This window comes from Chenopodium quinoa, unplaced genomic scaffold, assembly GCF_001683475.1.
Source record: "Chenopodium quinoa cultivar QQ74 unplaced genomic scaffold, ASM168347v1, whole genome shotgun sequence".
Taxonomy (NCBI): domain Eukaryota; kingdom Viridiplantae; phylum Streptophyta; class Magnoliopsida; order Caryophyllales; family Amaranthaceae; genus Chenopodium; species Chenopodium quinoa.
The window spans coordinates 11,871,201-11,893,430 of NW_018742738.1; the positions used below are offsets into that span (position 1 = coordinate 11,871,201).

The 22,230-nt window shown below is 35.7% G+C and overlaps 1 protein-coding gene across 15 annotated transcripts; it reads left to right on the plus strand.

Annotated features, from left to right (window-relative positions):
• The first annotated feature begins 14,073 nt into the window (after nt 1–14,073).
• Nucleotides 14,074–19,494, plus strand: LOC110724259 (cyclin-dependent kinase G-2-like). 15 transcript variants are annotated; one of them, XR_002511934.1, is made up of 7 exons: nt 14,074–15,778; nt 15,889–16,024; nt 16,130–16,218; nt 16,330–16,441; nt 16,552–17,568; nt 18,142–18,198; nt 18,305–19,494. XR_002511934.1 is itself a non-coding variant. In XM_021903680.1 (6 exons), the coding sequence occupies exons 1-6, from the start codon at nt 14,634–14,636 to the stop codon at nt 16,746–16,748; spliced, it is 1,584 nt and encodes a 527-aa protein (XP_021759372.1). In that variant the 5' UTR covers nt 14,074–14,633; the 3' UTR covers nt 16,749–19,494. The 15 variants fall into 15 exon arrangements, 3 of the variants coding, with proteins under 3 accessions (XP_021759372.1, XP_021759371.1, XP_021759373.1); XR_002511933.1 differs by having other exon boundaries at nt 18,145–18,198; XR_002511930.1 differs by having other exon boundaries at nt 16,552–17,214; nt 17,491–17,568; nt 18,142–19,494.
• Nucleotides 19,495–22,230: the final 2,736 nt, after the last annotated feature.

The window sequence follows — 22,230 nt, forward strand, 5'->3', positions numbered from 1 at the left end:
CCGGGAAGCTCGACACACCTATAAAACAAGTCAAAGTAACAGAGAAGCGAGAGAAATAGCCGAGAAATGAATAAAATAATAAGAAAACCATTAAAAACACGCATTTCTCTAAACTAAAACACAAACACGCAAATCAAGCATTATTCCCTAAAAACACAACATAAACTACTACAAACAAGCATAAAATATGAAGAAAACCTAGCCTAAGAGTGCCATAAATGGCATGCATCAAATTCCCCCAAGCTAAACTTTTGCTCGTCCTCGAGCAAAACAAAATCCAACCCAAGGGAAAAATAATGAAATTATTCAAGCAAAGAAAGAAACAAGAAGAAAAGAGAGGATGGGAATATACACTAACTCACTTTCGTAGGAATCACGGTCAATTCTAGCAACTAAAGACAAGCCATTTAAACCCCTAGATTGCCCTAGATTATGAGTGATGCTCTCGTAAAGGTTTCCTAAGAGATTAACCTATAACTCTCATAATAATACAAACAAGGCAAAGCATGAGAAGGAAATAAAAAGAAAAGAAAAGCAAGCACATGTTCATGAAAGGACTTTTCCAAATGTACAAGCACAAATGAATGCAAATCTTTCTAAACAAGTAAGGGAGTGCACGTTCCAAGATTCCCCAGTTTGATTGAAACATAAATATGCTAAGCATAGGAACTAGTTTTCGCAATCCACTTTCATCCCAAATGGTCTTACCGCGTTCTCCCTACTAGTCTCATATCTTCCCTTAGTGAGCATCTCAAAAGTTCCACGAAGCTTATTTAAAGCTATATCCACAAGCATATATACAAAAAGCGTAAACGCTTCTCCCCCAAGCTTAAAGGAAGCATTGTCCTCAATGCTTGAAAAGGATAAAAGAATCACATCAAAATATTTTTCAATTTTCTCACTTTCACCTTTTTTCATATATTCAAAGCAAATGTCCTCGCCTCTTATAACTTTGGACGACTTTTTTCAATTTTGCATTTATTATGTCCTTGCCTCTTTTGACTTTGGACGACTTTTTCCATCATTCATTTGCCATTATTCACAATATATACAAAAGACAAGCTTGCTTACAAATAGAACCAATATTCAACCTTATATACCACAAACTCTAAAAACATGACCATTTGCTTCACAAAAACCAAAAATGGAACAAAAAGAAACAAAAGGCTCAAAGTTCTAAAGATGTGGCTTGAAAAGAAAGGAAAAGGCTCAAATGTTTAGCAAGTAGGCAAATGTAAACCCAAAAACCAAAAATAAGAAAACTATCCTAGAAAAGATAAATTACCACCCCGAAAAGATGCCTTTGTCCTCCCTAAATGGTTCAGTCTTGAGTTTGAGAATTATGAGTCAAGATTCTAGATTAGGTCCGCAATAGTCAAGGATCCATGCCGCTCATGCAAATATATGTTGAAGGCTTGAAAAATAATGAACCTCAGATGGATGTAGAAAAAACTCACTATTGGTGTCAATTCGACTATAGGAAGCAACTACCAACATGCCACAAACAAGTAGAATCCGATTTCATGGTCTCACTTGCTCTAACCAACTACCTTAGCATGCTTTATCCTAGAATCAACCAAGCATACTCTCAAAACATGCACACCGTTACCACTTAGGAAGAAAAGCATTCAATTATACAATTCCAAATGTTATTATGTCTAAAGCAAGAACAAAACAAAAACACATTGCAAATTTGCCTTGATAGAAACAAAAATCTTTTTGTAGCTTTTCAAAATATAGAACATGGAGATGCATATACAAATGTGCATGGCATATATGAATCAACATTCCACCAAACATGATAGAATACCCTCCCCCAAGCTTGAATGAGACAACATGCTCAAACATAAATCATAGAAACCATGGAGGGGGGGAATAAGGAGATCAATCTAATAAACCAACATATATCCAACAAGTCATCATCCACTTGAGAAAGAGAAAGGAAGGATATTATTGGATATTAGATGGGTGTAAATACCCGCAAATGACTCAATTAAACCTTTCTAATTTCCTCAAGAATTGAAATTTGCCTTTCATATGCTAGCAAAAATAGGAGTCATACTTCCTTGAATCTTGATCCAAGTAGAAGCACCAAAGTATACAAGTCATGTACCTAGAAAAAGGCACACAAACATTTCCATGAGAGAAAATCTATTCTAAAAAGAAAAGAAAATGAAAGAAATAAAACACGGGTTACTTCCCGAGAAAGACTTGCTTAAGGTCCAAGCTTGACCGCTCTAGAAAATAATAGTTCAACGCACGCAAGAGCTTGCCAAATGCACTACTACACATTTCATAGGATAGTAAGTATGCACATGACAAAATAAAGGCATGAAACAAGATTAGTGCACACCTATTGTGTTGAGAAGAGGTATGCCAAGAAGAAGAAGGAAAGAAAGGAAAAACAAGAATATAAGAAAAAGGAAGAGAAATAAAAGAAAAAGAAGAAGGCATACTCTTCTCAACAAAATATTTTTGGTTGGAGATCCCACCATTATCCTCAAAGGTCATCAAATGAGGCATTTGGGGTACCAAAGGCTTTTCAAGAGAAGGGGATTTGAGAAAAGAAGGTAATGACATGGGATAGGAGGGAACAAGATCAAGCTTTCTTGAAAATGAGGTGTAAGGTGAAGGAATAGGAATTAGTTGCTCACTTACACCACTAACCATAGAAACACAAGCTCTCACATCCAAAGGGCTCTCCTCCAACTCATCATCATTCAAATTAAGCTCGTTCTTAATCACATCCTCCTTATTAACTTTACACCCTAAATGAGCTCTCAAAAGCTTCAAATCATCATCAAGGTTCAAAGGAAGCTCATCAAAGGGTTGAGGGTCGAACTTGGGAGGTAGCTCAAGATAAACATGAGAAGTGCAATCTCCCTTCAAAAAGGCCTCATCCATCTCGATGGTGGAAAATGCAGAAGAGAAAGGTTCATCAAAGGTGAAAGAGGAAGACAATGGTTTAAGATTTGAGATAGAAGTTGGAGACTCAACCTCACTAAACACTTCACTCTCATCTTCATAATCATCAAAAGTAGGCTCTACCTCCTCAACCTTATCATATGGAACCTCTTCTTCATCAAAATCATCAATCTTAAGTCCTCGCCCTCAAAGCAACCATGGTTATTAATCAAAGGAGATGGGGTGGAAGAAAATTGGTTTGCAAAATTAAGGAATGGAGGAATGAAATCACAATCAAGGGATGTGGGTGGGGGAATTGACTCACCAATCGGTTTTTTAACACTCAAAACCTCTTGGTCCTCATACCCTCAAACATCCAATCTCCCATGGAGCCTACTTCATCCTCCTCATCCTCACTCTCTTTCCTCACAACTTCTTCACGCTTCAAAAATTACAATGTTCCATCCTTCATAACTTGAATTAACGTTTCCTCAAAATTAAGAGAAGCCAACATTTTTAGTTTCTCTTCAACTCTATCTAAAGGCTCAATGGAATGACATTCAAATTTGGAAGGAGGTTCAAAATGCAAACTCTTTTTAGGAACATCCATCTCTACACCCTTTTCCTCACTCATACGCTTTCTTACATCCTCCTCGCATACTTTGGAGCTCTCAAAACAATCATCGTCATCATCTTCCATATCTACCAATGTGGTAAAAACTTCATTTCATTCAATATTGATGACAATTGACTCTCCATCTCCTCATTCTTCCTAAAAACGTCCTCATTAATCTCTTCTAACTTTTTCAACATTTCCATTTGGCTTCTCACAATCTCCAAATATCTCATCTCATTTGGTTCTAAATTAGAATTCATCTCCAATTTTCTCAAAGAACCACCAATTTGATTATAAGAAGACTCAAATGTAGACTCTAAAGATTAGAAAGATGAATAGCATTGAGGAGCATCATGGGAGAAAGAATTATGTGCAAGCATGCGAGGATCAACATTAGAGATATGAGTGGCATCATCAAATTGGGGAATGGGGGCACAAGTAGGCATGCACGATTCATCATTCATGGAACATGGAACATCACAATTATCAATAAACTCATTTGAATAACCATAACCATGATCATAAGTATCTTTAGCAAACCATACATAAAAGTCCCAAGCATCATTGATTGATAATGCCCAAAATCTACCATTAAACATGATTTCAACTATGTCTCTAGTTTGCTTAGTTAAATATTATAACAAATCCCACAAGCCTCCCGAAGATCATAACCATGGTAACTAATGAAGTTCTCTTGTCTATTAAAGTACACCCAAAATGGCTCATTCTCAAATTGAGGAAACGAGGTATTTCTCATTTTATACAAAACAAACCAAAATCAAATAAAAGAAAATTGTATACAAAGACCTAAAATCAAGAAATCAAAAACAATCAAACATAGACACCATTCCCTGGAAATGGCGCCATTTTGACGAGGGGAAAACTAGGTTGTTATCTAATCTTCCCTCAGTCAAACTAAATTTATAAACACTTAACAAACCTAAACACGAGTATAGAGGCAAGTCAAGGGTCTAACCCAAAGGAACGGTAATGTTCAAATGCTTTCGATTTGGGTGCCTAAGCTAGGTTGAAGCCAAAGATAAAGAGAGAATACTAACAACTAACAAAATAAGTAACCAAGGAAATAAAACACTAGGAACGGGGATCAACAAGTAATCATGTCAATTGCAACAACTTGGGAAGATCATGCCAATTAAAGGTTGCGAAGACTAATGATAAGAGCAATCAATTGGAATCAAAGAGCTATATCCTAATTGTTAAGCTAGGGTTCACTATGAATAACAAACTAAGAGAATCACAATCAAAACCAATCAATAATTGCAATTCCTAAATCAATTGTTCGTGTCATTAGCAATTACAATGCAATCTAGCATAATTCTCAAGGCCTAATCGAATTACCCACATGAAAACCTTCACTAATCACTTTAATCTCAACAATCAATTGGTCAACACAATTCCCAAATTAATCATAATTAATGAATCATACAAGTTTCACCCAATTCCTAGCCAAACAACTACTCAAATATCATCATCTATCAACAATCAACTAAAGGAATTAAGAATCAACAAAATATGGAGAACAATTGCACTAATCAACAATCAACCATCAAAATTAAACCAAACAAATATGAAATTAAAAAAAATCAATAAGGCGTGATAGAGTTAAGAATGCTCATTGATAATAGAGAAGATCTTCAACACAATTGTCACCCTTGTATCTTCAATCTCTCAATCACCATTGAAATCCCTCACTTTCTCTCTCTAAAACTACTCTTAATCTAGAGAGAGACTCCTAAATTAACCTAATCCTCCTTAGAGGAGGGAGAAACTATTCTAAAACTAAAGAATTTCATGTATTAAGAATAAAGAAAGCTTTACAATATATATATATAAGGAGAAAATAAATTAAATCGCAAGTAAAATCTAGAAAGTCGCGCCCGCGAAGAAATCGGTCGCGCCCGTGGAGGAGAACAGAGCACGAGGGAAGTCGCGCCCGTGGGGTGCCCGCGGCCAGCCCGCGGTGAGTTCCTGCCCAAAATTGGCAAAAATGAGCTGCAGCAACTCGCGCCCGCGGCCAGCCACCCCGCGCCCACGGTTGTGCTGCTGCGCGGCTGAGCTGCTATGAGCGTGACTGCTCGAGTGCTGCGCGCGTGGCAGCTTGGGCAGCGTGGCTAGGAGCTCGGGCTCGTTGCCTTGGTGCTCGAGATTGCCACCTTGGAACTCGTGCTTGCGAAGCTTGCTTGGTTTGGCTTGAGTTGCATGCTTAGATCCCCAAACTTGCCTCCGTTGACCTCCTTGAATGCGCTTGAGCTTCCTCCATGATGATTAAATCCCGGGAAGCTTGACACACCTACAAAACAAGTCAAAGAAACGGAGAAGCGAGAGAAATAGCCGAGAAATGAATAAAATAATAAGAAAACCATTAAAAACACGCATTTCTCTAAACTAAAACACAAACACGCAAATCAAGCATTATTCCCTAAAAACATAACATAAAAGACTAAAAACGAGCATAAAAATATGAAGAAAACCTAGCCTAAGAGTGCCACAAATGGCACGCATCATAAGTTTTGCAAACTATTATTGAAGAGGGTAATCGAGCTCAACATTCAGAAGCTGATGTAGCTTTTGATACATTAATGTCTTATGAGTTTGTGTTTCTCTTACATCTAATGAAGAAATTATTAACACTAAGAGATAATCTTTGTCAAGCATTGCAACGTCATACTCAAGATATTGTGAATGCCATGGATCTTGTTTCAACGACAAAGGAATTGATCTAAAATTTTAGAGACAATGGATGGAATGATTTACTTCTTGAAGTTGCATCTTTTTGTGAGAAAAATGGTGTTGAAATCCCTGATATGACATCTCCTTACACTACAGGTAAAGGACGATCTCGTCTTCCGATTAACATAATAATGGAGCATCATTATCGATTTGATTTTTTTATAGCCGCAACTGATTCACAACTACTACGTGAAATTAATAATAAATTTGATGAACAGATGCTTGATCTTCTTTTGCTAAGTTTGACATTGGATCCTAAAGACTCATATTAGTCCTTAGATGTCGATAAGATATGCCTCCTTGCTAGCAAACATTACCCTGAGGACTTCTCTAATCAAGAGAAATGTCGACAATCTTCCGAGTTGGAACATTTTTACTTGGATGTTTAGAGTAACCACTACTACAAAAACACCCTACGGAGTCGCCTCAAATTAATAGGTGACGCGTAAGGTTTAAGAGTCGCCTCTTACAAATCATGTGACACATAAAGCTTGATAAAAGACATCTAAAAATAAATTGAAAGGCATAGGAGTCACCTATGGTATAATAGGCGACACGTAAACTATACACGTCCTATTTTTCATTATGTGTGACTCATAAAGTATTACTTTACGAGTCGCCTCTAGTCCTGCACTATTACATGCGACACCTTTGCCAAGTTAATGAACAAATCAAACAAAACCCTAGAATCCCCAATCATTCATTCAATCCCTTGGTCATTTTTTGTTCATTCCCCAATTCCTCGCCTCCCTCATTCATTCCATTACTCTCTTTCTTCCTTCCTCTCATCACCTCTCACCGACAATGACTACGAGTCTACGACTATGCCGATCAATTTCTCATCACCTGTTTGTTCCTTCCTCTCGACACCTCTAAACAACTACGACTATGCCGATCAATTTCTCATATCTTTCATTCCTCTTTCTCACCTTAAAATATCAACAAAAGAGGATAGAGAAAATCCTTTACAAATTTCGCATTTTCTCTCTATAATTCATTTTCACTTTCTCTCTCCTCTCCGACGACAACGATAGTGACAACTTTCTTTAACTTTCTGGTGATTTTCCCTTTTTATGGTATTAATTTGTCAATTTCTAGGTTTTTTTAAAAGATTTTTTTTGTGATTTTTTCCGATTTTTTGGTTGAATTTGTAGATTACATTGTGATTTCTTTTTTTGATGAGGTTAGTTTTTAATTGGTTTGTTTGATTTTTGAATTTTGGTTTTGTTAATGGCGTTTATGATGAACAAAAATATATGAATTTTGTTTTTTTTTTATTTTTTTGTTGTGATTTTGGTGAAAATTTAGATTACTTGATATGAGTTGTGGTCGTTAGTGTGCTTATTGGCTTTCTGTATACCAATTTAGGTATATACACCGTGGTGGCTCTTGCAGCTGAGTAATGGATTTGGTAGCTAGAGATAGGGTATACATTTTTCGCCACCTTCTTGTACTTGTCAGTGACATACCCACTCGTTCATCCGGCCCTATACGTTCATGTAAAAACCTATCCAACTCGTTCATCACATACCCACTTGTCCCCTCTAATTTTTTTGCCACTTCTCTAAGGTTTTTCATGTAATCATCACCCCCTTCTACACCAAAGGCCACTATCATCATCAACATCAAAATCAACATCAACATCTATTGGCATTGAATCTCCTTGTTGGCTACTTTGAGAAATAGAAGAAGTGTACATGTTTCTATATTCATCAAATAAAGTGTAAGTGAAATCCTTCACCTCATTGGCAAGCTTCAAACCCTTTTCTTTTCCATGCATATCAATTAGAGACAATTCAACAAGTATGAACTTGCAATGAGGGTCAAGAATAGAAGCAACATAAATAAGCTTGTTCATTTTATTCACATTCCCCCAATACTTATCAAACTTTTGTTTCATTGCAATAGCCATAGCTTGAAAGTTCAAATCCCCACTTTTCTCCCACTTATTCAACATATTATACATGGAAGCAATCTCTCTCAAACCTCTATTACTTGTCACATAATGAGAGCCAGAGATACTTTTAGTCAAAACATAGAACCCCTTCAAAAACAAAGTCAATCTTTGTACTTTTTTCCAATCTTCTTCTTCGGGAGGTCTTTCATTATCATTCAAATCCTCTCCATCGGGAAGAGATAACCCACTAAAAACACGCTGAAATTTCAAAGTCGTGTCCAACATTGTGAATGTAGAATTCCAACGAGTGGGGACATCAAAAGACAAGGAAGCTTTGGAATCTATATTTGCTTTTTGCACAAGATCTTTAAACCTAGATATTCTAGCAGGAGAATTCTTCACATGTTTCACGGCATTTCTAACTCTATCAATGCACACACCGTGTTGTTTGATTCCATCCCACACAATTAGATTAATGATATGAGCCATGCATTTAACATAAAGATTTTTTTCCATCATTAATACATCTAGTTCTTCTAACCATTCTACTTAAGTGCATACAAGCAACATCATTTGAAGAGGCATTATCAACAGTGATAGTAAAAAGCTTATCCTCAATACCCCAATGCTCTAAACATGCTTCGACGGCTTTTCCAATAGCCTCTCCTTTGTGACTAGATATTGGACAAAAATTGATTATCTTTTTATGCAATTTCCACTCACTATCAATAAAATGAGCCGTAAGACACATATAATTGATTCGTTGTATTGAGGTCCAAGTATCAGTGGTTACAGAAATTCTTTGACAAGCTTTAAACATTTCTCTCAATCTTTCTTTCTCACTATAGTAGAGCTTTACACAATCACGAGCAATGGTCACACGAGAGGGAATAGTAAATTGTAGACATGCAACTTGCATTAAGTGCTTAAAACCCAGCTTCTCTACATGTTTAAAAGGTAACTCATCAACAATTATCATGTAGATCAATGCTTCCCTAATCTCTTTTAAGTTAACATTATCACACTTTGATTTGCCACTATCATTTTCTTTATCAGAAAACAACTCAGTTTGTTTATCTTTGCCCTTATTTACATTGGCAGGATTGGTAAGACATGATTCTGCATGTTTTTTAATATTTTTTGAACCATTATGGTTTCCATCAGCATCATAGGTTTTGTCACAGTATTTACATTCAGCTCGCAGTCTCCCGCCTTCAACATACTCAATGAAGTCTTCCCAATAAGGTTTCGTCCTCTTACTCTTTCTATTAAGTAGATATTTCCGCCCTACCTTCAACTTCTTACCCGGAGGCAAAATAGCATACAATTCTTCTACATCCACTTCACTAAGTGATTGTGCCGTATCTTGAGAATAAGCGGGCGTTCGTTTGGATTGGGAGCTCTCTGCCTACATTTAAAAGAGATGAAACAATTAATATCCTTCCATATATACTATGCAAATTGGGAACAAGACAGAACTATAATAGGCCATTCATGTATTCTAGCAGTCTAGCACTCTAGCAGACAATTGTAAATAATCAAGCAGTCTAGCAGACAATTGTAAATAATAGAACTATAATCAAGCAGTAGCAGTCTAGCAGAATAACCAACATAATGTTAAAGTAGGAAGTTCATTAGTTGGTACATAATTTCTGATCTGGGTATAAATTCATTAGTGTGAATTGTAATGTATACATTCCAGAAACATTATTCAAAGAAAAAGATATCTGAAATCTTGCCTCCTATATATAAATTGCTTAAATCCCACTTCATTTTTTTCCTCAGAATTTCCCACGAATTAAATTGGAGCATACAGTGAGATAGAAATGAAGATCATGATCTACTAATAACCCAATCCCACATTAAAATTACAGTCAAATGAGCAAATAACTTCACAATTACAATGTGGCGAATTGAATAGAGTGTGTTAATTCGCAAAGTAGACAATGTGGCGATTTACCAAATTATTTCAGAGCTTAGTAGAAAATGTGGTAATTTCGTCGAACAGGTGGTGGACATTGAAAAAACAAAAACCCATAATCAAAGTAATTGAAAAATCATAAATTTAGAGATTCAAAGAAACCCTAAAATCCATACAAATGCACTCAAAATATGTAAATAATCATCAACAATTCAAAAAAATCAACATGCAAATATCAACCAAATAAATAACCATCAATAATTGAGAAAAAAATACACTAACCATGAATGAGGAGTCGCTGACTTGCTGGTGAGAGAGAATCGCCGCCGCAGAGAGAGAATCACCGCCGCAGAGAGAGAATCACCGCCGTAGAGAGAGAATCGCCGCCAGTGAGAGAGTCGCCGCCTGTGAGAGAGAGAGAGTCGGACTTAGGGTTGTTTAGGTGAGAGGATTGAACTGGATGAGTGAACGTTGTTGACTGGTGAATGAGAGTAATTGTTTCCTGATTATACAAAAAAAAAAAAAAAAAAAAAAAAAGTTCTACGGTCTGGACCGGGAAAAACCGGTTAAAACCGAAAACCGGATGGGACCATTTTATAGGCCCAGAATCAAACCTGAGCATTCTGGTCCGGTTCAGGTCCGGTTTTCGGTCCGGACAGTTTATGTACACCCCTACTTGTCACTATATATTGTTTTATGTGATTGAAATTGATTTTTATATAATTGCAATATTGAATGGCGAAGTGACAGTAAGGAGGAGTTTAGTAGTTTGTATTTATGCCTGTTCAAGTTAGGATCGTTAATTTCAAAGTTTCTTGTTGTATGAGGAATTTGAGTCCTTCTGGTAGACTTTTTGTTCTCTCTAAAATTAGCCTTAATTATGTGTTTTTGGTGCTAGCCATTGTTTATTAAAGAATAATTGTGAAATGGGTGTGTTTGCTTTTAATCTTTGATGGATATAATATTGCAAAGATGGTATCCTTGAAGGGAATGGTTTGATGTCGATCCTTGAACCTATTTTTGTTAAATTGTGTATCATATACTATGACTTCTAACTTATTTCATTTTCGGATTTTGACCATGTCGTTCAGACAAAGTTTGAGGGTCAAATGGTATCTATGTTTATGTTGATATTTCTAATGTTAGTTTTATAGAAGTTTTGTCATAGAAGTTTGCAAAAGCCTATTAGCTCAAATGGTAGAGCAATGAGCTATTGCACATAGATGTGGGTTCAAGTCCTACATAGGTTGTAGTTATAGTAGCAAGTGTAAATTTAATAAGGAAAAAGAAAAAAAAAATTGTATTTTGGCATCGCTATTGAAGAATTATACTTTTCATGAAATTACTTTACGCGTCGCCTCATAAAAAGCAGACAACTCATAAAATACACCTAATGCGTCGCCTATAATGAAAAAGGCGACTCATAAATCAACCTAACACTTCACCTGTAATGAAAAAGGCGACTCATAAACCAACCTAGCACGTCACCTATAATGAAAAAAGGCGACTTATAAACCAACCTAATGTGTTACCTGTAATGAAAAAGGCAATTCATAAACTGACCTAACGCGTCACGTTATGGGCGATGCGTAAAGGGGTACCTATTGTGTCGGTGCCTGTAGTGTCGCCCTTGAAGCGATGTGTAAGATGGTTTAGAGGTGACTCGAAGCTATAAAATGTGTCCACCGTAACACAACTCATCAAGGTATTGGCAGACACAGAAAAAGCTACAACATCATATCCTCTTGTTGATAGGTTGATCCGTCTTATTCTAACTCTCTCAGTCTCAACGACGACATGTGAACGTGCATTTTCTGCAATGAGCATTGTCAAAACTACTCTTTGAAATTGGATGGAGGATGATTTTCTTAGTGACATTTTGATAGTGTAGATTGATGATTTCGCTAGTTTGAAAGTTCGTAGGGTACAATTAAAATTGAATTATTTTTAATGTTACTTAGGGCCTGTTCACATTTACTGAACTGAGATGAACTGAACTGAACTGATTGGAGCTGAACTGAACAGAACTAAGCTGAAATGAATATTTTATGAGAGAGGGAAATTAGGATTTGAAGTGAACTGAACTGAATTGATTGGAGCGGAACTGAATAGAACTGAATTGAATTGAAATTAAGCTGAAGTTTATTCTCATTGACTGAACTCAGCTGAACTGAACTGAACTGACTTATTAGAGCTAAACTGAACTAAAATGAATATTTTATAAGAGAAGGAAATTAGGAGCTGAACTGAACTGAAAATAATCGTATGGGAGCAGGCCTTAAGTGGAATCAGAATATTGGTTTTTGAAGTATATTTTGAATTTGAATATATATTTTTGGTTTAAAATTTGTTTTGGTCGGTTGGCCCATGTGGATTTAAAATCCTGGCTACGCCCCTGATTATGGAAGATTAGTGTCAAAGGTGTTTTTTTTTATTGAAGAATAATCAAAATGCCGTTTTAATTTTCAAAAACCGGACAAAGTTTATATTTTTCCAAAAAAAATTTATAACCAATATTTCAACTTGTCAAGAAATTTTCTTCACAAAAAAAAAAAAAAAAAAAAATCAAGAAATTTTTATAAGATTTTTATGGGAAAAAAAAAATTTCAACCCCTATTAAAGATTTTTTTAACAAATCTAATATATGTAGAGTCATTTTTGCAATAGTAAACCGCATCACTTCAAAACCCTAATCAGACAATTTGGTGCAATTTTTTTTTTCTTTTCTTTTTTTTTTAGAAAAAAACTACCTATCTTTTCATTTTCTTTTTCTTTTTTTTTTTGGTTGTCAATAACTTCCACTTTCACTTTTACTATTTTACAATACAATATACATCTCCATATATAATTACACATTTTTTTAACAACATTCAACTACAACCATATTTATTATGTTTTTTCATCTTAAGAAAAATTAATATATAAACTACCCACTTTTCTTTTTAATTTTTGAGGGAACTACCCACTTTACTTAATATTACAAACAATAAACGCTAATTTTTTATAACACAATATTGGAAGAAATTTATATTATAATTGCACGTTTCATTTTTTAATGTATTATCCCAACTCTGAAAACTGCAATCTTAAATTTATAGGCATTTTATTTATTTTTGAAAATAATATAGCCCCCATAAGTTCTCTAACTTTTAGCTGACCACTTTATGAAATTACTCGGTTAGTGTTATAATGGTTACTCCGTTATGGATATAGAGCTTACTTAGTTAATAACATAGAGGTTATGTTGTTTTCAGGGTTATGCAAAACGTATAATAAGGGTTTACCGTTTCAATATAATACATGTTATTCCATTTTTCTACCAGTAACCCTACGGTGTTGTTGCGCACAGAAAACTAACACACTAGCATAAGTTCCACAATTTTCCTTTTAAAAAAACTTCCTACACTGTATTTATTTTAATATCTTACTATGTGTTATATATCCGGTGCATTTTGCACGGGTACACTCTAATCTATATCTATATTATAATTTAAAAGATGTTTTCCCAACTTTTAACCACATCACTTCAAACTATCAATCCTCAAATTTTGTTAACTTTACTCTAAAATAATAATAATAATAATAAAAAAAATCCATCATAACTTCCTACTACCTCCTTTTCTTTTTAGTTGACACGTTTTGACTTTAACACTATTCATTCACCTCCCTTTGACCGTATTTTGTACTTTATATGTGATGAAAAATACAGTCATATGGGATCTTCTTAGATTCGTAACGTTATATACTTTCAAAATATCAACTTTTCAAAATTATTGATTATTGATAATTAAAGATATTAATGATTGAGTAAGTGTATTCGCAAATATGACTAAAAAAACATGTTAACTAAAAAGAAACGGAGGAAGTATTTTATAACTTCCACTATTATATTTACAAAATTAAATTAAAAATATTATAGTAATAAAAAAATAATAAAACATACTATTAATATATTCCGCGCCCTAGTTTTCCTAATTTAAAAGTCGGTAAAAAAAAAAAAAAAAAACGGCTAATTTCCTTCCGCCGACCTAAGAAAATATTAAAGGGCATCCGTCTAGACATTCGAATATTCGTTAATTTGCTGGGTTAAGTAGCGTCGACGACTTTTGTTCTTCTCTTTCCTCCTCACTTCCTCTCTCCTCATCTTATCGTCGACGATTTCCGTTTTTGTGGCCCTGCGATTTCATCCGATAATCTCTTTCATCATTGTTTGGTAAGATCTTCGGTTACCTTTGATTTCTGACTTTTAATTCTTGTTCAAATTGAGGAAAATCGCTGCGATTTTCTAGGGTTTTGCCTTCGATTTTTTGTAATATTGATTCCTCCCAGATCTGGGAATTCTAAGGCTACATACCCGTTGTTTTTCATCAATTTCATTGTGATATCATTGATTTTGGATTTGAATTGTCTGTAATTGAACGATCTCGTTGTTTAGGGTTTAAAAAAAAATTCATAGTTTTGAGAATTAGGGTTAGGGATTCTAATCCTTAAATTGTTTTTTCTTTTTCTCGTTAATTGAGGGAATTTTTGTGTGTGCTGATATTATGGCGGCTGGTAAAATCAATGTGTCAAGGAGTGTAGATCTTTCTCATGTTTCAAGAAAAACTTCTGGGATTCGTGCTAATGGTGTTTTTGATTTTGGAGATAAGATTAGGTCTAATTCTGAAGTTTATGGAGATTTGGAATATGTGGGTGGAAAGAGGGGTGTTTTTGAAGAAGATAGTATGGAATTTGATGATGGGATTGTGCTTTCGCCTCTGCAGAAGAGGAGGAAGTGCTCTCCTGTTATGAACCTTGATGATGATCAGGAGCCGGGGCAGCTTGACGAAGAGGATTTCTCTCGGGCGCCTAATATTATGATGTCTCGTTGGGCGAACGATGATGACCTTGAGGAGTGCAGTAGGGAAAAGAAGGGTAAAGGGGACGAGTCGAAGGGAAGAAGGTCGAGTCCTGAGAGTGGGGTTACACAAAAGGAGAGTTCTGATTATTCTGGAAGTCGGTCTTCTGGGTCTGATGGAGGATGTGTGCGGAGATACTATAGTGAGGGTGAATGTTTGGAAAGCGAATTGGAGGGTGATGAATTGATGGAGATTGATGTGAGTGATGATGAGGACATTGAGGCTGGAGTTGCAGGGCAAGGAAGGAGAAATATGCTGCAAGGTTGTAGATCGGTGTTTGATTACGAAAAACTTGGTAAAATTAGTGAGGGTAGTTATGGTATTGTATACAAAGCAAAGGACAAGGACAGTGGTGAGATGGTTGCCTTGAAGAAGATGAAGTTGGGAAATCAAAGAGAGGGTTTCCCAGTGGTTTATTTGAGGGAAATTAATACTCTTATGTCCTTGAACCACCCTTCAATTGTAAATGTGCGAGAGGTAGTGGTGGATGAAAGCGCCGAGGGATTTGATAACATTTATATGGTGATGGACTATGTGGAGCATGATCTTAAGGCGCTGATGCAAGCCAGGAAGCAGCATTTTAGGCAGAGTGAAGTGAAGTGCTTGATGCTTCAACTTTTGGAAGGTGTTAGTTATCTTCATGATAATTGGGTTCTTCACAGAGATTTGAAGACATCAAATCTCTTGTTGAATAATTCGGGTGAGCTGAAAATATGTGATTTTGGAATGGCACGCCAGTATGGTAGCCCGTTGAAGCCTTATACTTCATTGGTGGTTACTCTTTGGTACAGGTAGAGTTGCTACTCTTTGTTTTTCCTCTTCTGAAATAACGATCATATTCTGTTTGGTGCTTTTATTTAGCTTGCTAACTGTAATTGATGGTGTTCTGTTGTGTTTGCAGGGCTCCTGAACTTCTTCTTGGAGCCAAGGAGTACTCTACAGCGGTGGATTTGTGGTCAGTGGGTTGCATAATGGCTGAACTATTGACCAATAAACCATTATTTGATGGAAAAACTGAGTTAGAGCAGCTTGACAAGGTAGACATGTGTTCCTTTTATTTTGCCTTCTTTCAATATGCAGTTTTCTCTTTTGTCTTATCTTCGAATGCTTGATTATTTAATTTGTTGATGACTATATTGCAGATATTCAGAACACTGGGCACGCCTAATGACAAGATTTGGCCGAAGTATTCACAATTGCCTGGGATCAAAGCTAACTTTGTTCAACAACCGTGAGTATATGCTGTCTTACTGTTTCATTTTGCTGTACTCTAATGGTTTACTATCCTTGTTTAGGATGTTGCTCCTAAGTCCTAACTATGTTATCATTATTCTGGTTTCAGGTATAATCAATTGCATAAGAAGTTCCCTCGTGCTTCTTTTACAGGCTCTCCAGCACTTTCTGATTCAGGGCTTGACTTGCTGAGCCGGTTATTGACCTATGACCCTGAAATGGTATGTCTGCTTTCAAAATACTCACAGGATGCTCTAGTTTTATTTATATGTTCTTGTTTTGGGATTTTAAATTGTTCTTATTTGAGTTCTGTTCCTTTTTGTTTTTGCAGAGGATAACAGCAAAAGAGGCCCTCAGCCATCCCTGGTTCCAAGAGGTTCCTCTTCCAAACTCTAAAGAGTTCATGCCTACTTTCCCAGCATACAAGGTAGTTTTGGCAAGATGAGGCTTGATGCTTGACATTGTCTTATCATTGATCGTAATGGGTTCTCTTATCATGTCTCTGTGGACTTCACCTGGCAGTACTAGGCATCTATGGCTGGTTATTTGAGGCTGGTTGAATGGCTATCTATTGGCGGGGGGTGGCAGCTTGGGTTGGACAGATTTGGAACATGCAGTGAATGGGAAGTGAAATTTGCATTAATTGTTTCTGGGATCTATTACTTCCTGTGTCTCTGTTGTGCTTTTACAGATACAGTCAGGCACATTGTGGTGGGGTTTGCAGCAATGGTTGGCTATGATGTGCTGCTTTGATGATGAATTGGTGGTTTCGCATATGAATACAGGAAGTAGCAGAATTTTTTTTTGACTGATATTACCTTCCTGAATAGGATTTACTACCATTGTGTCATGTGCTCTTACAGATCTGAGCCTGTTTTGGAGGTTGGACATAAGTAGCCATTGTGATGGAGCAGACTTTGTAATTGAAAAGGAGCTGCATGTCTGAATTCGAAAGAAAAAAAAAATGTTTCAGGCACCTGCATTAACATGTAAGGTGTGAAGTAGCAATTCATTTCTCCATGATCATATTTTGCCTCCCTTTCAATAGTTCCTTAGTCATGATTGTTTTGAACTTTCTTTAATCATTTTTGCTTTTATCTCATACACTAATTGGTGGAGATTTGAGGAAACTCTTGTAAATAAAACAGTATTTTTATGTACATTCTTCCTTAATTTTATACACTGCCTTTGGAGTACCATAAAAATTATATATGATCTTTCTGTCATCTTGACCTGTTCTTAATGTTCTACATGCACTTATTTTTGCAAGAATTGCTGCATAAAAAGGGGCACTGGAAACTGTTAACCTCATGCCTCAAATAAAGGAGATACTTTTCAAGCTTTTCAGGTATTTACTTGATAATGGATTGCAGATGTGGCAGTGCAATGCTTGAAGTTGCTTTGTGAAACTGTTGTGCTGGTTTATTGTTTATGTTTCTGGTTCATCTTTGCTTGCATCCTCTTCCAATTTCTAAGCGCATGTAAATGTTTAAGCCCTTTTAGGGTGTCTAAACTTGAGCACCATTGATGTTAACTAATCCTTATTTATTTTTATTTTTTTTTAAGATTTTGTATTTTCTGTACATAAGCTTTCTTTCGCATTAGCTTTCATCAAATTTGTTGCTGACTACTGCTTCCTAGATCATTAGCACTTCATACGATTAGGTCCTACATGTCAGAAGGTGTTTGACATGATATATTGCAATGTAATAATTTAAAACTGTGTGCTACAAATAGTACAGGCTCCATCCATTAGCTGGCTATCTGTAATTTATAGATTATTATTTGGTTCTTGAACTTGTTATTTGATTTATTATTAGAGAAATGTTGTATAGCAGGCTGATGTTTGTGGCAACTTGTTATGTCATTAATAAACCTTTTTTGCCTTATTTGGTCTTTTCTCCTTTGTGTTTGATCGAAGCAGAAGAGTTGATATTGAATTGGCAATTCTTCACTCTAGGTTCGTAGTCATCTCCAGGTAACTGTCTGCCGTTCTCTCTAGGTTCGTACTCTAGCATTCTGCAGTTCAGCATTAATCTTTGGAGTTGTGCTGGTATGTTAACTGCATGGTCTTCTGCTCTTAGCTGGCATTCCTTGCATGAATTTGATTATAAAATTCCTGTTTCCCCTGGATGTGTGAGCTTCAAAAGAGATGGACAAATTCAGGATCAGCTGGAGCTTTGTACTCCGTACTTCATTTATGGTAAACTGAGGAAGTACTGTATCTATGTTTAACTTGCGATTATTTATTTAGATTGAGTGGTTTTGCTTTTTCTTTTCTTGTTTTTTTTGGTTGATAACATTGTAGAGGTCACGACCAAGATTCGGAAGTTTGGGCCGCAACACTTGAACAACTTTTTACATCAAGGAGACTCCTGTAATGCTTTACCAGTACAAACGGTAACTTCTTTACATTATAAAAGGTTAGGCCAGCCTCTTCTCTGGGGTGATACATGTCTTTCTTCTAGCTGTTGAATCATAAAGCACAGCATTCTGAAGTTGTTAGTATTTATATAGCTTTAGAAGCAAATAAATCGAAGTGAGTATAATTTTTCTGTGAATTGAACCTGGGTCACTGAATTGGTATATTTGTAATTGTTGATGAGTTAATATTTGGTCGTATTCAGTGCATTTTTGTTTATATTTTTTCACAATATAAAACTCTGATAGGTTTCCCAATAAATTGACAAATTGTAATGTCCAGCTGTCAGAATTTTTCTGCTTAAAACTACATGAGTTGGATTTACTAATATAGTGCTAGGCAATCAGAGCTTAACTCTTATCAGATCTCAGCGCCTGCTCTATCCTGATCCAAATTAGAGTCGAATATAAATGCAGAGTATTTACTAATAGTGGTGGTTGTCTCTTAAGTCATGCTGGATTAAGACGGAAGTATTTTGTTTGGTAAATCCCATAAATTCATCATGCACCGAACAAGTTGAGATGGAAAGCTGCTTTTCATAATGACGAGAGAGTTCATGTGCTTCATCCTTCATGTTCCCACTCTTATCCGATTTTTGATATACTACCTCTGTTACAGGTTATATGCAACGATTAGACATTTTTCTCTCTGCTTTATGTCAAATCGTTGCACATAACCTGTAACGGAGGTAGTACTTGTATTCCTTGGGTTCTGTTGCTCGTACTTTTATTTTTGGTTTTTTTTTTTAATTTTTTTTTTAAGAAAATCTTGTTGTATGTAGCTGCAGTTTGAAATAATGATGATGAGCAGACGAGTCATTGAAATCTGATGCTTATTTCGTTTACTTTACAATATCGTTAGCATTACGTTTTGTTTTAACTTTTGACACTATTTACGGTATGATACACTATTTACAGTATGATTAAAGATATATTCGGTTGAATTTTTGTCTTAGCTATGCAATAGGAATTGACTGAATAAACAAAACTGAATATTTTGTTAGAGGTCTATAAATAACTGTTAACTACACTTGGATTTAATTCATAATGTAAGATTTTTCTTGTACTCCGTCGATTTATTTTCCCACAACATGACTCTTTACTTGCTCCACCAATATTTTGTATTCCTAAACCCCTTTTTAATTTTTCCAATAAATGATCGTACAATAACTACCACATATTGAAACAAAGATTATTAAGTTCAACTTATTTGGATGAATAATAAAGCTACATTTTGGTTGAAATCAAATGTAACTTCACATAATACGGAACACAAGTATCCAAAGCTCCGATTAAACACCCCTTTTAAAAAACAACCCAAATTACATAAATTCTCAATATTTTCATGAATGAACTACTACTACTACTACTAGGAAAGTAAATACTCGTGTTTTTTCTTTGGAAGCAAACATGACAAAGTGAGTCCAATCAATATTTTTCTTAAATTTTTAATTAAGAAGAACACACCAAAGACAGTGCGTGTATTCTACTTTTAAAAGCTACGGAGTAAAGTGGAATAGTGGACTTGCCAACTTAATAATGATTTAAATGGCAATTTCAACAATATTTTTTAGTTGGGTGGGTGGTCCTACTTGGAGCCTTGTCGGGGTGTGAAGGTGTTTCCTTGGTAGTTAATATAGTTCTCCAGGGGGAGAAGTTAATTGCGCAGTTAGTTGGTTCTCCCTGCATATGGAGTTTGAAGGAGAAGTGTGGTCTTGGGGGAAGGGTTTGGTGTGTTGTTCTTGTTGCTGGGTTGTGGGATGATATGGGCATTCATTCAATTGCTATCATCCCGTTGTTGGTTTGGGTGATGACAAAGTTTGTCATCGTTGTTAAACAATATCTTGAAGGAGGCTACCCATCTTTAATGTTTGGGTTGAGCAAAGTCCTCCATTTTCTTGCACTCTCCGTCGTTAGAGTTGCAAGAGGAGAACGTCATTAGAGTATATGACACTATAGGTTTGGTTCTGAGACTCCTAGGATGCAGTTACGTTTTGCAGTCCCTATGAGTGGAATGGTGTCATAGGTTAGTTCTTCAGCAACAGGGTGCATCTTCCGGGTTCTTTCGTCTCCCAACAATTTCCATTATGAGTTCCCGTCGCTTCCGATGCCAGTTTGGGTTCTCTTCAAGGTTCGTGTTTTGCGCTCTTGATCCATCTCGACTGTCTCAATTCATTTGGCTTCTCTTGGTCCACAGTTTGGATGTGGTTTGGTATTCTGGGTTGTCTGGGCTCCGCAGCTCATGGTTTGCTGCACGATCTTTTCAGTATTTTGTTATCTTCGATCTTCGTGTTCTAGTTCTTAGTGTGTGTAGGTTTTTATGTTCATGTTTTAGTCTGTTTAGGTTGTACTCCTGGTTCTTCAATAGTATCTTTTGTCAAAAAAAAATAATAATAAAATAAAATAAAATAAAAAATTAGAAGACTACTACAATCGTTTGGCATAAAACAATTGAATAGCAAAAGAAAAGTAGAAGTTAAATTAGAGTCTTAGAGACTTACGCATCACAGTAGGCCAAAATCAAAACTACCATAATGGATGTAGATGACAAAGGAGTAGGATCATCACAAGCCCATTGATTTTTGGTTACTGAAAAGCGAGAATTATGATGCTAAAATAACAGGTCTTACACAACTATGATTTTTCTTGAAGCTGAAATCAAATTAGGCTGTAAAATGAGTCGTGTCGGATTCGTATTCGTGTCATGTTGATAAACTCTTGACCAAAATTTAACCCATTTATTAAACGAGATGAAAATCCTTAACCTAAACCTAACCCGTTTATTAAACGGGTCAACCGCATAACCGCATAACCTTTTACCCACTTATTTTATTAATTCATAAAATACAATATATAGTTTTGTACTTAATAAACTAATTATTATTTATATTTAAAAGACATATTTTATTTTATTAAATAATAAATAAAAAACATAAAAGGTTAGGGTGAAGGAAAAGTTGCGTAAGAATTTAAGAATAAGTCAAATCTATAGAAGACTTTAATTTGAAAGAGTAGTAAGATTTGTCCGCCCAAACCAAAAAAATTGTCTCATTAAAAGTTTACTTAAGTATTTATACTATGAAATTATGTAGTTAGAAGGGTTAGTAAGATTGGCATAAGAAAGTTCAATTATTTCGAGTTTTGACTACTTTTATAGATAAGTTATTCATGTTGAATTCAGGTTAATGGGTTGACCATTAATATAATCGGGTTATGCACGTGGGTTTCGGATTGAAATTTTCAACCACAACCTAACCCGTTTAATTTCGTGTTATCAATTTATATCTCGCCTTTGGCCATTTAAGCATGAATTAGTCGAGTGGGCAGTCAACTTCTTCACTCCACTGCTCGCTTCTTTCTTATTTCCTCGTATCATCTACCCGGTGAGATGACCCAATTACTTAAATGGGTCTATAATTCTTGACCCAAACCCACTAATTTCATGTCGGGTTCTTGTAGAATTATCGTGTAGGGTTCGTGTCGAGTTATCGTGTCGTGTCAACTTTGGACAGTCCTAAATCAAATACTCTTAAATGGTTACATATTAAGAGTATGTGAATATTGTAACAATTAAAAGTACATAGTTACA